The sequence below is a fragment of the Camelina sativa genome, chromosome 13 (assembly GCF_030686135.1).
Source record: "Camelina sativa cultivar CO46 ecotype springtype chromosome 13, ASM3068613v1".
Classification (NCBI taxonomy): domain Eukaryota; kingdom Viridiplantae; phylum Streptophyta; class Magnoliopsida; order Brassicales; family Brassicaceae; genus Camelina; species Camelina sativa.
Window position 1 is genome coordinate 16,207,933 of NC_141892.1, and position 14,330 is coordinate 16,222,262.

A 14,330-nucleotide genomic window follows, 5' to 3' on the forward strand; every position below is an offset into this window, starting at 1 on the left:
CTTGAAGTGTGAACTGTATCTCTTCCTCACTTTCAGTTTGCTCAGGATCCTCCTCAACTGACTGATGTTTTCTTTTCGGCATGCCACTCGACCGCCTACTCGAGCCAGCACCCGATCGATTGGTTGCTCGAGTGGGTGGTCGAGTACTTCCACCAGCTTGCCTTCTTGATGCAAGTTGTGCATCACTTCGTTCCAATGAGCGATCAACGGCTTGTTGAGATGATCTTGTAGACCTTAAAGACATTTTTGAAAGAAAGAACTGAAAGGAATAGACTCAAAACTCAAAGTTAATAGGTTAGTAACCCAAAAACCAAAAGAACAAAGCTTGAGCAAAGAGATGAACTTGAGAGAGATTTTAAGCATCCAAATTTGAATTGGGAATCTTTCACTCTCTTTTTCTGCAACTCGCCCCACGTGGTCGAGTACTTGACCAAAATTTGAATTTTGAACTGCTTTCTCCCTCCACTCGATCGTGCAAGAGAAGTGAGAATCGAGTGGGCTTGGGCTTGCATACCACTCGATCGAGTACCTCTGGTGGACCGGTCGAGTGGGCTTGCGAGTCCACTTGCACAAGTCCAATTCATTCCAAAACCATCTACACTCTCATAAAATGGCCTGCCCAACACAAACATAAAAGAAAAGAAATCAAAACTACAAGGAAAATAAAGCATATTTACAATGATACCTTAGGGACTTCCTCCCTAGTGAGCTTGTTTAAAGTCACTAAGCTTGATTTTGATTGCCTTTTCAGGCTTGGTTTAGAGACCAAGGAGGTGATGAGATCCTCCCTGGTACCACTTGATCAGTGTGAAGCTGTTCCTTGATCACTTCACCCATAACACATGAACCTTGTTTCTTCTTAATCTTGAGCCTTGGTCTTGTCTTCTTCAAAGACCTCTTGTTGAGTTGCACTTGGAGGTCCTTCACCAAATCAGTCAACTCCTGAACTGAACCCTTGAGCTTTTCAACTGATTCCTCTTGAGAAGAGAGCTTAACCCTGGGAGTTTCCACTTCACTTGAGATCTCATGACCCCCTTGTCATTAAGAACAAAATGCTGATACTTAGAGGGCAAGTTGGTTGGGTTGTTGATATCAAATTTCATGATCACATCCTCAACTATGTTCAAGGTTACCAATCCCTCCTTGACATCTATTACAGCTCCATCAGTGGCTAGGAAAGGTCTTCCCAAGATAATAGGATCTTCCAGCTCCTTATCCATATCTTTTACCACAAAATCTGTAGAAATCCTAGCTTTGCCCAACTTGACTGGAAAATTTTCCAATTTTCCAACTACATCTCTATGGATCCATCAGCTAGACTTATATAGAGGTTGCTAGTCTTGAGTTCAGTTTGCCCAAGTTTCTGTGCTATTGAGTAAGGCATCACACTGATAGATACTCCCAAATCACACAAGCACTTATTGTAGTGTAGATAGCTGAAGGAGCAAGGCAGATTGAATGGACCAGGATCTTCAAGTTTAGTTGGGATAATGACTCCCTCAATCTCATTAAGATCCTTTTCATCTTGCTTTTGAGCTCTCTTCCTTGATATCTCAAGTAGCATGCCTTGGTAAAGAGGATATGGGTCATAATGTTCCAGAGCTGGTCCTCTCTCTTCTTCCTTGAATGCTATGACAACTTCTTCCTTTAAAGCCATTACTTCTTCTTTTTTCTCAATGACTTCCTTTTGTTTCAAAGCCAATTCTTCTTTTTTTCTCAATAATTTCCCTTAGGTGGTTTGTAAGCTGGAGGAATATACTTAGCAGGCTTAACAGTTTCAGAGGAAGCAACTCGACTGGTTACTCGACCAGCCACTCGATCGAGTGTGTGTTCGAGTGCTTGGTCGAATGCTTTGCCGGATTCATTTTGCTGTGAGAAATCCTTGCTCTGAGCTTCAATAAGTGACAAATCCTCCCCAGCTTGACCTTCACTGTCCTCAGTGACAGCTTCCTCATACAAATGTATGGCCTTAACAGTAAACTCCCTTGGGTTTTGAATAGCTTTACCAGGAAGTTGATTAGGTTTTGGTGCTAAAGTAGAGGCAGTGTTGCTCTCCATGTACTTCACTTTAGAGTTCAGGCTTTCAAACTTGATGTTAAGATCATTGTACTGAGAAGTTATCCTTTGGTTCATCTCAGCAAACTTCTTTGCATCCTCAATCTGCCCATTAGCTTGCCCAAGCAGCAATTGCTGCATCATTGCTCTCAAATCTGGTTCTTGGCCTTGGTTAGTCTGAAACCCTGGAGGGGGACACATTGGGGCCTGAAAACCATTATGTTGCTGCTTGGGGGCATAGTTGTTCTGCTGTTGGGGCTGTTGAGGAGGATATACTTGGTCTTGTGGGTTTGCCACATTGGTACTCCTATAAGAGAGACTGTTGTTCTTGAACTGGTTGTAAGGTTTGTAGCCACCTTGGTTCTGCATGTAACACAACTCAGCCAACTCATTCTCCCCAGCTTGAATTGTTGTGTCTTCTTCAGCAAGGAAGTGAATATTCTTCTGTTGACTAAGCAGAATCCTGTCCAGCTTCTCATTGACAACCTTCAAGTCCTTCTTATACTTCTCATCTTGATCAGTGGGGACAACCCTTACTGTTCTATCATAGTCCTCATTGTAGTTCCCATCATATTGTGCTAGGTTCTCCACTAGCTCCCATCCTTCTTCTACATTCTTATTGAGGAAGTTTCCATTGGAAGCTGTGTCCAATAGCATCTTTATCTTAGGTAGAACTCCTCTATATAAGGTATTGAGTAGAGATTCATTGCTAAAGCCATGATGTGGGCATTGAGTTTGGAAGCCTTTGAATCTCTCCCATGCCTCACAAAAGCTTTCATTATTCTTCTGTGCAAAATCAGAAATCTCATTCCTTAACCTTGCAGTCCTTGCATTAGAGAAGAACTTAGCTAAGAAGGCCTTTTTGCATTCATCCCAAGTGGTGATAGCTCCTGTTGGCAAGGCCTTCTCCCACAAGTGTGCCTTATCTCCAAGGAAAAAAAGGAATAGTCTTAACTTGAAGTCATCTTCACTTACACCATTGATCTTGGTGAGGCTACAGATTCTGTCAAACTCATCAAGATGGTCCAAAGGGTCTTCCATAGGCAAACCATGAAACTTATTTGCTTGAATCATAGAGATCAACCCACTTTTAATCTCATAGTTATTATTAGCAACTGTTGGAGGTACAATACCAGCTCTTTGGTTGTGTGTGTTTGGTGCATCTCCTGCACCAATGTTCCTTGGTCTGAGATCTTGATTGTTTTGTTGCTCCATCAGCAACTGATTTTCTTGTTCTTGTTGGATTCTTGTTCTCTGTTGTCTTAGGTCTCGTGGTAGTTGATTGATGTGATCAAGGTACCTCTGAAGATTCTGATTCCCCTTAGATCTGGTTTGCATCAACTGACTCGACTAGGTACTCGAACTGACACTCGGTCGAGCACTGGCTCGCGTGAAGGTCGAACTGACTAAGACGAGATGACTAATTGTATCCGGGTTGTGACTCGATCAGGTACTCGAACAGCAGATGGTTGAGTGGTAGCTCGAGTTGTGTGTCGAGTTGGTACCTGAGACTCAAAACAACGAAGCAGATGAAGAATTCGAATCAGTATTGTTCACAGGAGAAATAGAACTTAATCTTAGACTTGTATAGATCCTAATTGTCACAAACAAACACTCAAATGGGCAACGGCGCCAAATTGAAACCTATTCTTTTTGTGGTGTGGGATGATTGATGATGGAGATGGATGCAAGGTGTTTCAATTACCCTTATGTAGTTGTAGCATAAAGGATGTCAAACCAATATGAGTGTGATGCAAGCAATCAGGATGTGAATACTTATCTAAGTCAAGCCAAATCTAAAGGATGTTTGTCACTAACAACCTAACGATGATTGTGAAATGTAGAATATAAAAGCTACTAAGATAAACTGATGCAAGACAGGAAATGAAATAGGTGAATGCAGAACAAAAAACAAGAACTCTGGACGAGCTCGAGCAGGTACTCGATCGAGGCACAATCGAGTGGATGGTCGAGTTGGTAAGCGGATGCAAGGAACAGAGCAAATATTGAAACAGAGCAACAGTAAACAAACTACAAAACTTGAACTAGGAAATCAATAAACAAAGGAAGGTCCTGAGGATGGATTCATGGGCTTAAACTATGGTTATCTAGATTGACCAACAAACCTCAATCAATGAGCTAATATCTAGACAATGATCTTCCAAAACATGTTAATCCATTCTCATGGCAATAACACTCAAGCTCAAATACTTCTTAGACCCATCTCTCATTGGCTATTACATATAAGAGCAGACATTAAAACCCAGATCATTATGGTCAAAAATCAAACAAAGCGTCTAATCTCTTAGCATGCTCAATGATAATCTCTAGCCTTAGCCTTATCCAGCAACTTAAACATTGGTATGATGTTAAGAAGGCTGAGATCTATCCTCACCCTCACAGTATAAGGATAGCATAGAGCTTATCTAAGCCAGAAGAGATATGCAACAAACAAGCTTGATCAACCTAAACAACCATAGCTTTTACCCATCCTAATCCATCCTCAAGATCCTAAGCCACTACTCAGAATCACAGAACATGATAGACAAAGTTATAAACCCAGAAATCAATGAAACTTGCATTATTAGATAGATGAGTAAGAGATCTACAATATTGAAGAAGGAATCAAAGTCAAATACTCAATACTTAGAAAGTTACAGAACCAACAAATATCATAGATTTCTTAGTTTTCTCAAAGGTGGCTAGAGAATCTAAGGAGAAGAAAGTGCAAAAGTAAAATAATTCCCAAAAGGGTAAATACTAGGTCTAGAATATTGTACTCTAAAAAATCTCTCTCTCTCCCTTTTTGGTGGCTGTAGGGTACAAGGCTTATATAGCAAAAGGAAGGGAAACCCTAAAAATACTAAAAGACAAAATAGGAGGGTGGCTCGGTCAACTCTACCACGTGCTCGGTCGAGTGCTGGTCGAGTGGCCATCTTCTTCTGCTTCTTCCATCCGATCGATTCTTTCTCCGCACACGGTCGAGTGTCTGGTCGAGTGGGCGGTTGAGTGGACTTCCGGACCTTGATTCTTCAGCTCTAAATCTCTTGTTTCCTTCACTTGACAGCTTCAATCATCTTCCGCATTCTATCCTTGCTCCTTAGGATCCAAAATCACCTGTTCATGCAAGAAACTATGCAAATGCAATGCAAAACCTACTCTAATGCATAAACAGTTATAAGGGTATACATTAATGGACAAATGTGATGGAAAATCATGCAAAATATGTGAATATGCTAAGGGAAAACAGGGTAAAATATATGAACATCATTGATTGAGCACAGTGAAGGACAATGTTCGGTTTGTCCTGTATCCCTTCAAAAACAAAGGAATTCCTACTTGTCCAAAGGTGCCATAATAACCAAAATGGTAGAAGTTGCCTGTTAGTTGGAGTTGTTCTAGCATTATGATAATCAAACAAAGCAGCAATGAAAGATTCTGCATTCGTATATGAGGTGTAAAGCAGAGAAACATGGACATTATATATTTGCCAAACTGATTCAGCATATGGGCAAAGAATTAGAATGTGTTCAATGGTTTTGTCCACTTGAAAACATCTGGGACAGATAGGGTCTAGGTTCATTCCACGAGTACCTAATCGTGTAAGGGTAGGTAGAGATTTTGAGAGTATACGCCACAGGAAATGTTTTAACTTTGGGAGAATATTTAGCTTTCAAATCTTCCTTTTTAGTTCAGGGGATCCATGGGGAATAGGTGGGAGGTTGTTTGGTTGACCAGGGTTATGCATAAATAGCCAGTATCCTGAATGAACTGTGTAATCACCACTTTTGTTGTAATGCCATATTATTTTGTCATGGATAGTATAGCGCGGGAGGTATGTGTTTGTAAGGTGTTCTTGATCTTCCTCAGATATGTTTCCATAATCTTATCATTCTCCCAATGCCGATGTTCTCCATGTGTAGAAATAAGATCATCAATATGTAGAGTAGTATTTGGGTTGGAGCTGAAAATTGGTTTCGGTGGATGAGCTGGTACAAAATTATCCTGGTTCACACGAATATTTGTGCCATCGCCAAAAATATATCTGTAACCTAACTTAATTATTTTAAGACCTTCGAGTATCGATGCCCATCCGTATGATTGATTGGCTATTTGTTTTGCATCTAAAATGCAATCATCTCTATAGTATCTGCCTTTGAATACCTTCGCAAATAAGGAGTTGGGATGCTGTATGAGATGCCAAGCTTGTTTGGCAAGCAAGGCGTCATTGAAATTTGCTAGATCTTTGAATCCCAAACCACCTTCTGATTTTGTGTGTTGTAATCACTTCCAAGCAATCCAGGGAATTCCTCGGTCTTGATTACTTTTTTCCTACCAGAACTTTTGTAAAATGCTTTCTATGTCGGTTAGCACCCCCATTGGTAAAGCAAGACATTGAGGATACATGCATTGCTAGAGCGACTGATTTGATAAGTATCTCCTTACCAGCCGGTGATAAGTGTCGTCCTCGCCAGGATGATGTTCTGTTTTTAACCCTTTCAATAATATATTGGAACATCTCACTCTTCTTTTTGCCAAATTGTTCCAGTCGAGATAATTACCTCCCCCTCCATGATTTGGTATTTGTAAGATGTTTTTTTAACCGATTTTGTAACTGACCCGGAACTCTTGATTCAAAAGTGATTAAAGATTTGTTGGTGTTTATCTTCTGACCAGAGAGTAATACTCATACACTTCAAAAGCTTCCTTTATTGCTTTGCAATTGCGAGTGTTTGCTTGGCAGAAATATAGAGAGTCATCCGCAAATTGCAAATGTGTAATAGGAGAAACACCATTTCCTATCATTACACCTCTAATATCGCCATCAGTTACTCTTGTTTTGAAGAAAATATGATAGAATTGCAATAGAATAAGAAAAGTTTGAGATGGCTTCTACAAAAAATGAAATCTAAAAGTAACACCTTTAAACTAAGCAAACTCGCACAAAATCATTTCTTATACTTATATCAAAGTAACTGTGTGGTCGAAAAGTTATACTTATAGTATAAAAGAGGAGACCTAAGAATCAATGGAAAAAGAAAACTAAATTAAAACGCATACAGATCGGTAAAAACTTATATCAGTCGATTATTTTTGTATTTTGTACCGATTGATCATCGTGTTAGGACTCTTTCACTAAACCTTTAAATAGACCGTTTCCACTCTAAAATTCTTCATTTTACTCTAGCAAATGTTAAAATCTGAAAAGACTCGATAATTAAAATACTCAAAAACCGGTAATATAAGAGATTAATTACTATGATACTCAAATACTCAATTTTAAAAATTCTCTCTTGAAACACTCGTTCATATGTTTTTGGCGTTACCGCAACACTAAACAACCTTCACTTGCACGTATGACTGGAGAACACTTTGTATCTGAAGTGGACAAGTAAAATGAATGAAAAACTATATATTCTGAACTTCAGGATTCTATTAGTGTACTTATATCTTGAATCTTGCTTTCTTCATGTCTGTTGCTTTGGAGTTTGTAGGAGCATGTCGGCCATGAGCGTCAGATGACCATACCTCAAAGCCGCACCGAAATTGTTGAAGCATGAGTGTGTACTTGATAATGTCACCAAGAAAACGGTATGACACAAATGCAAATAATCTTCTGACTGGCCTCGCAGACTGAGAGATGCAGCGATAATGTTTCAACTTCGTTCAGCCTGTCTTTTCATGTTGCATCTGGTGCGGGGAATCCAACCGGAAGATGGACAATGCCAACATCCTAAAATTCCAAATATTATTTGCAACTTAAGCCTTAAGTTTCAGCCAATAAATAAATCAAGAAGCTGATAAAAAAAAGACCACATGTAGCGTGTATATTTATCCTCATGGAAACATCATAAACGTGTTTGGTGCAGCGAATAATGAGGATTATTTCCTAAGGCATTCGGATTTGGATCTACTTATTCATACTTTTTACTTGGACCAGTAGAAATTTTAGGATTTGAAGCTTTAGCATCAGAGATTGAGAGAGAAATTGGCTTACGAGAGAGTATCAGCTGCATAGAAAATTGGAAGCCTCCATAAACCAGCACACTTCCACGTTCTTCTCGGGGCCAGAATAGATTTTTCAGGTCCTGATCCTGTAGCAGTTAAAACAAACTGCAGACATAATACATTCTGTTAACACTGATTATTTTGTTAAGATACAGCAGTCAAGAGAGTGAAAAGAGACAAGAATTAAATGTCTGATGCAGCGTTATTGACTTATTTTCAAGCAAACATCATTTTACCAATGGAAACAAGATGGCCATAAGTGCTCCGCTGACAAGAGGCGAGAGAAAGAAAATAGCCAACACGCAGGGACTTCCTGAAAACAGAACAAAAGCCAGAATTAGAATTTCTTTATGTCAATGTTGCCAAAGGAACCAATAGAGTAAAAAAGATTACCAAAACCAGCAAAGAAGGCCCAGTTAGATTCAAAGAAGTCCAGTCTTTTCTCCAGAGGAATCCCCGAGAAGTTCCACTTATATCTGCAATGAGAAACTGTAATTTGTATGTTTCTAAAGACTAACTAACTCAATTTCCTGAAACCAATGGTGAGATATGACAACTTACTCGTAACAATAGTAGGCATACATCCATGAAAGAAGTAAGAAATTCAGTATCTTCCCGATGTATGGTATAATACCAACAACATAAACCTGTTTTGTAAAACCCATTAGGTTATCACATCTGTTACCATATCCGAATGAAGAAACATATTGAGGCCAATGGACCTTCAAAAAGGAAAAACCATTTACCTCAAGAAAAAAAAATGTCAGGAGAAGCATGGAATACACCTGCTCTCCTATACCTATCATCACCCTGGAAACGAATCACACAGCAAAAGGATTTTGGCTTAACACCTAAAAACAGTTTTTTTTTTAATTTTATTTTTTGGTTTTGATATAGTGACAAAGTAGACCAGTACCCTCCAAGACCAGAATTTGCCAAGTTCTGTGACGTTGGACCTTCCCCTTGTCTTAATGCTTCTGCTGAACTTAAGTCAGATTTCTCCATTGCCTCGAATCCAAGCTTTGCAATATCGTTGTACCTGAAAATTAGATGGTCCTCATGACTCGATGTTCACGGAAAAGGAAAAGAGATGAAAACGAGAACTCTAAACTAACATAATGGAAAAGTATGTAAATTTGTTTTCAATTGGCAATACTAAGCTCGTGAAGGACCAATTCTATTTGTGAGTTGATTGATGTTCAAGGATTTTGTCACAATTCTGAGAGACGGAATAAGGAAACAAAAGGTATGACTAAAATAAAGATGCAAGAAGTCTACCAGATGTTACTCAAGATGAAGCTGAGCATGTACAGAGGATAAAACCAAAACACCTGCAGCCAAAATTTCTAAGTCAGAAACAAAAAAAACTGTGATATTGTTCTTTAAAACTGATGATCAAGAAGGCTCTTCAAGCCTCAATAGACTAACTAAATCTCAATGTAAACAGGAAACTTACATAAAAGAGCTGCAAAAGTCCACCACGTAGAAAGGCGTAAAACCCACCATACGAACAAAATTCTTGAGAAGTGACAGGAGAGCACTGATCAGGTAATATCCACCAAAGGGCTGGATCAATAAACCACTTAAACATACCTAAACTGCACCAATTCTCAAAAATAAAAACCAAAGGCAAGCTTAAAATATCGAATTGTGCAAATTACTATTCATAAAACCAAGTCTCTCTAGTAAGATTGACCCTATCTCATCCTAGAATCCAATTCTTCTTCTCTGGATCATAAAGTCTTCGTCTTCTCAAGAAAATCAAAACAAAATGCAAAATAGACCATAAAGATGAATTTTTTCTTTTTACCTTCCTAAGAAAATCAAACCATTCAAAAGAAAACACTGTCCAGTTCGTAATAGGAGCTTTCTCGACCTAAACACCAAATCAAAACCAAACGTATGTAAGATGATTGAAGTTTGAAGTATCCCACTTATGATCAGGAAACGAATTAGAATGAGATAGGAACCTGTGACAGAGAATGACAACACGGTGAAGAGAACAAGCTTCTCGGAAACCCTCAAGCCATAGAAGCAACACCTGCTTCGATTTAGGTATCATCTGGTCAATCAAAGGCTTCGGGGGTTTCAATTGTCGACTACGGAAGAGATTGAGAGAAGTTGAATCAGACAAGCAACAATAATTAGGTTTGGTTTTATATATATATAAAAAAAAGGTTAGAAGGTGGGTTTATTAATTTAGATGCAATTTATAAACAATTTTCTAAACTACAATAGCTCAGCTGCGGGATAACATATTAAAAAAAAAAAAAAGGGAAACTCCCAATAATAATCCATCTACCTTTTATTTAAACGTTTAATATTTGATGTTTTTGGTTGTTAAAAGATTATCCAAACTAATTAAAATATGCAATTTAATTTTTAGAAAATTAAATAATAATTTGAAAAATACCCTAAAATAGCACTAAAACAAGTTTTGTGGACAATTATAGCACACATTCCATAAATTTCCAAAAATAGCACTATTTAACACATTAATATATTTAAAATTAATTTTTAGAATTTTGTTTTTTAGGTTTGAGTTTTTCAATTTCACATTTAGTGTATAGTTTTAAAGGATAGGCTTTAATATTTTGAATTTAGGATTTAATTTTAAAATATGAATTGGTGCTATTTTTGGAATTTTAGAGATGTTGTTCTAAGTTTGGAAAAAACTTATTTTTGTGCTATTTTTGAGAATTTCCCTATTAATTTACATACTCGTATTTTCATAACAAAAATATTCTAATTTTACTTTTACTCATCTTTATTGATTATTAGTACATATATTTATTTATTTATTTGAAATAATAATGATTTTGAACAAAAAAAAGAATACAAAGAAAAATAAGCTATAATAGTATAACCTACAAAAATACAGATGAATAACGATTGAAAAGGCGTTTTGTTTTTTCTTCTGGATTTTGGATCACGTATCTCCGGAGATGATTACTTACAGTTGCACAGACGTGGTGGGGCAGTTTCCACTCAGCTAACGTGTGATGGTTATCTCAACGAAGCGGTTCCCTCTTTGTGATGCTCACTTGACGGTTATTGCAAGAGGTTTTCTCTATAAATGTAGATCAATGGATCTGCAATCAATCCACCTTCTTACAACAATCTTATCTAATATTCCTCTTTCCTACCGATTCAATTTTTTTCTTGTTAAAATAGCTAATAACTTGCGACAAGCGGTTCAAGACATTAACTTGGGAGCCGATGATGTTCTGCTAGCAATTCCAGCGGATCTGGTGGGCAATGCAGCAGTTATGAATTGTTTCATTTTCATGAGACATCATGTCATGCCCCGCCATCAGAGTCTGCGTTCCATTATTGCTTCAATGCCAAAATTTGGGATCAAGCCGGTTTGGTTCGTGGCCATATTTTGGGCGGTAATCAATTCATGTTTATCTTTCTCACTTAAGCGAATTGGAATTGGTCCTCTATCGGGGTCCTTAGGCATTCAACAATCGTATCTTGATGCTCCAACGCTGGTATCCAAATGACAACCTGCCGCTCATCGATTTAAATCTCTTTTAGGTGCAAATACCAAAGATTCCTTTTCAGTTCCTCAACAGAGAAGTCATCTCTCACATTAGTATATCAAAAATAGTTTTAAACCGGTAAACAAAATATAAACCGAGAAACACAATGTAAAATATAGCTTTTAGCGTCTAGGAAACTGGTAAGGAAAAAAACTTAAAAATATCTCATTATTTTATTTTTTGGACGTTTAATACATGTGTTTTTTTTTTGGACTAAAAAAAGCTTCATATAAATAAATTTGGTTTAAAAAACCTTCATCTTTTAGATAATTGGTAGATTCAGATTTGTGACTTCACAGTTAGAGAATTATTTAACGGCGTTAAGTTTTGTCTCACGTGTTTATGTATGTATATATATATATCTATATATATAATCTGTCTAAAATTATTTGTAATATGTAAAAGTAGTCTGTTGGTAGCATGTTATTTTCTTATAGAATGTGGTTTCGAATCCTCAAAATTACTTTTTGTTTTTTCCTTAATTTTCGAAAGCAGCTCCGGTTTTCTATTAACCGAATCAAACCGGTTATCTTATTCGCCAGCGTTCACTCAGGCCAGCAGATCGCTACAACTTCTGACCTCCCTTTGTCTCCTCCATTTCTCGCCAGTTCCATAAGCGTCATTCGCAGATGCGAACCCCCAGTGATTGTACTTCAATTCTTATCTAATACAATCAAGATCAATTAATCCTAGTGGATGGTTCTAAATCTAAGGCAGCTAAGATCATCTTTATCGCGAGTTGTTAGCTTGAGTTCTTAGTTATAATGTGATTAAAATTAAATCAAAATTGGTGAATATGCTAAGAAAGACCTCTTAACTAAGACTCCCTCATAGTCATCGACGTGGTCAAAATTGGTTGGGTGAGACGTTTTATAAAAAAAAAAAACCTTTTTCTTTACCTTTCCTTCACTCTCGCGACGAGAGGTTGCAAACAGAGGAGAATGATTCAATTTTTGGTGACCTCCGACTGTTCGGCGACAGTAACTCATCCTATCCAGCGACGACGGATCTCAAGCGACTCTAGGTCAGTTGATCGGCGAGTTTGTTCTTTAAAACCGGATAGTCTCATCCACCAAATCAGAGCGTTTCCTTCACCAAATTGAACATTATCTTACTGTCTTCTTCTCTCCGGTTTGAGAAGGTGGTGAGTTTCTTCTTTCATTATCATCTTAAGCTGGTGAGTTTCTTCTACACCGATTCGATTCAATCTCACTCACTAACCATGGTTTTATTGATTAGAGACTATTGCTTGTTAATTGTTTCTTTTCCGTTCAATTGTTCCCTCTCGCTATCGCGATTAATTTCATAGGTTATGAATCCTGCAAGTCCAACAAATCTCCTATTGACCATACTTTTATTAGATTGTTGATGGTTCCAATATTATTCTGTGAGTTAGTACTCATGTTGACATTTTGTGATCTGTAGGGAAAGATTTTTGTGAGACTTTCAAGAAACAAACCCCCAAAAACAAGTATGTAGCTACTCTGAGTGTTATATGTGATCAGTTTTAAAAATTCTTGTATACATTGTTGTACTGATGGTGAATTTCACTGGATTACATGTTGGAAAAGCTGTTGGAGATAAGTGATACGTTTGTGGTTGTTTTAGAAGGAAGTTCCAAATGAGATGAGGAATCTGACAAGGTAATTTTTGTCTCGTTCAGGGATCTTTGTTGAAAACCAAAGATTTTCAATTACATATTCACTATGTTATTAGGATTCTGTATGGATTTCAGTTTGAGTGTGAGATTGAATTTTGAGGTTTGTCTTGTTCATGAGCTTTGAATACACTCACAAGCTCCATTTTTGGATTTCTAAATAGGTTATGAATTCATTGAACATGTAATTCAAACATGCCTTGTCCGAGCATTATACCAATTAGATTGTTTGTTCTTTTGATTGATCTGCAGCAAAAAGGTGAAAAGCTAGAATGAGACGCAGCTTTGAACAAATTATGTCGATGCTTTTGCTATGTGGTTTTGTGGTGGGTTATATTGTCTTAGGACTCCATTTTTTTTGTTTTGGCTGACTTGTGTTTAGCTTATATTCTCCTGGTCTCACACCCAACTATGCCTCTAGAAGCTATTAAAGTTTATGGAAGAATAAAAAACTCAAACATCTGATAGTTGGATCTTAAAAGTTTGCAGCCATTTGGACAGAAGAATGAACGTTCCTATGAGCTGGCTGAGGTTGACGAAGCTTGTGAATTGGTTCTACTCTAAGGAGTTTCCAAACCTTCCATCAGATGAACAGTGAGGCAATACTGGATGAGTTTCAAGCTTTATGAATGGTGGTTTGATTGCGCTCATGTTTTCTCTGACAACAACAGGGTGGTTAAATCACCAGAAGCAAAAGCTAAAGAGGGCTTTGACGATTTTTGAGATAGTTTGTGAGGGTCTTTTTGTTTTGTACGATTCCCTTGCATTATCCACCAAGTATGTAAAGGAACTGGGATGCTATATAGTTCAATTAGTTCTGGAGAGTGTTGGGGTGAGATTTGTTTTTCCACTTTTATAAATTTCTTAAAATTTCTACAATATTTTTCAAAAATAAGAACTTCATCTAGAGATTTACCGTTGGAGGGGATAATTTTATTTCACCTACAAGAAGTTCTTAGTTTTAAAAAGTACACCATTTATTCTAAAAAAAATATAAGAGCCCCAAAATACAAACCTCTCAATAAACCCTTCTTCTCCTCCATTTCTCGCCAGTTCCATAAGCG

The 14,330-nt window shown here is 37.6% G+C and overlaps 1 protein-coding gene, 1 long non-coding RNA gene and 1 other non-coding gene across 6 annotated transcripts; 2 read left to right on the top strand and 1 right to left on the bottom strand.

Moving 5' to 3' along the window:
- The first annotated feature begins 2,767 nt into the window (after positions 1–2,767).
- LOC147929639 (small nucleolar RNA R71) lies at positions 2,768–2,874 on the top strand. The gene has a single exon (XR_015578976.1). It is a non-coding gene; the product is annotated as a small nucleolar RNA R71 (small nucleolar RNA).
- Positions 2,875–7,298: 4,424 nt separating this feature from the next.
- LOC104736851 (protein EI24 homolog) lies at positions 7,299–10,349 on the bottom strand. Its single transcript, XM_010456917.3, has 11 exons — positions 10,035–10,349; positions 9,875–9,940; positions 9,521–9,662; positions 9,343–9,395; positions 8,981–9,103; positions 8,811–8,874; positions 8,626–8,711; positions 8,458–8,540; positions 8,301–8,377; positions 8,054–8,169; positions 7,299–7,789 (listed from the first exon to the last, which is right to left on the bottom strand). Exons 1-11 carry the CDS (start codon positions 10,124–10,126, stop codon positions 7,723–7,725), a joined length of 969 nt encoding a protein of 322 aa, XP_010455219.1. The 5' UTR covers positions 10,127–10,349; the 3' UTR covers positions 7,299–7,722.
- A 1,945-nt stretch (positions 10,350–12,294) lies between these two features.
- Positions 12,295–14,158, top strand: LOC104736850 (uncharacterized). Of its 4 annotated transcripts, none has more exons than XR_759648.3 (5): positions 12,459–12,786; positions 13,035–13,080; positions 13,181–13,252; positions 13,519–13,592; positions 13,749–14,158. It is a non-coding gene; the product is annotated as an uncharacterized LOC104736850 (long non-coding RNA). The 4 variants fall into 4 exon arrangements; XR_015578316.1 differs by having other exon boundaries at positions 12,510–12,786; positions 13,756–14,158; XR_015578315.1 differs by lacking the exon at positions 13,519–13,592 and having other exon boundaries at positions 12,295–12,786; positions 13,756–14,158.
- Positions 14,159–14,330: the final 172 nt, after the last annotated feature.

Excerpts from the sequence above, each read along its gene's own strand:
- LOC104736851 (XM_010456917.3), bottom strand. The coding sequence starts at position 10,126 with ATGATACCTAAATCGAAGCAGGTGTTGCTTCTATGGCTTGAGGGTTTC. Across the intron at positions 8,170-8,300 it reads TGGCCATCTTGTTTCCATTG|TTTGTTTTAACTGCTACAGG; the intron begins GTAAAATGATGT and ends TTATGTCTGCAG. Across the intron at positions 7,790-8,053 it reads TATGCAGCTGATACTCTCTC|GATGTTGGCATTGTCCATCT; the intron begins GTAAGCCAATTT and ends TTGGAATTTTAG.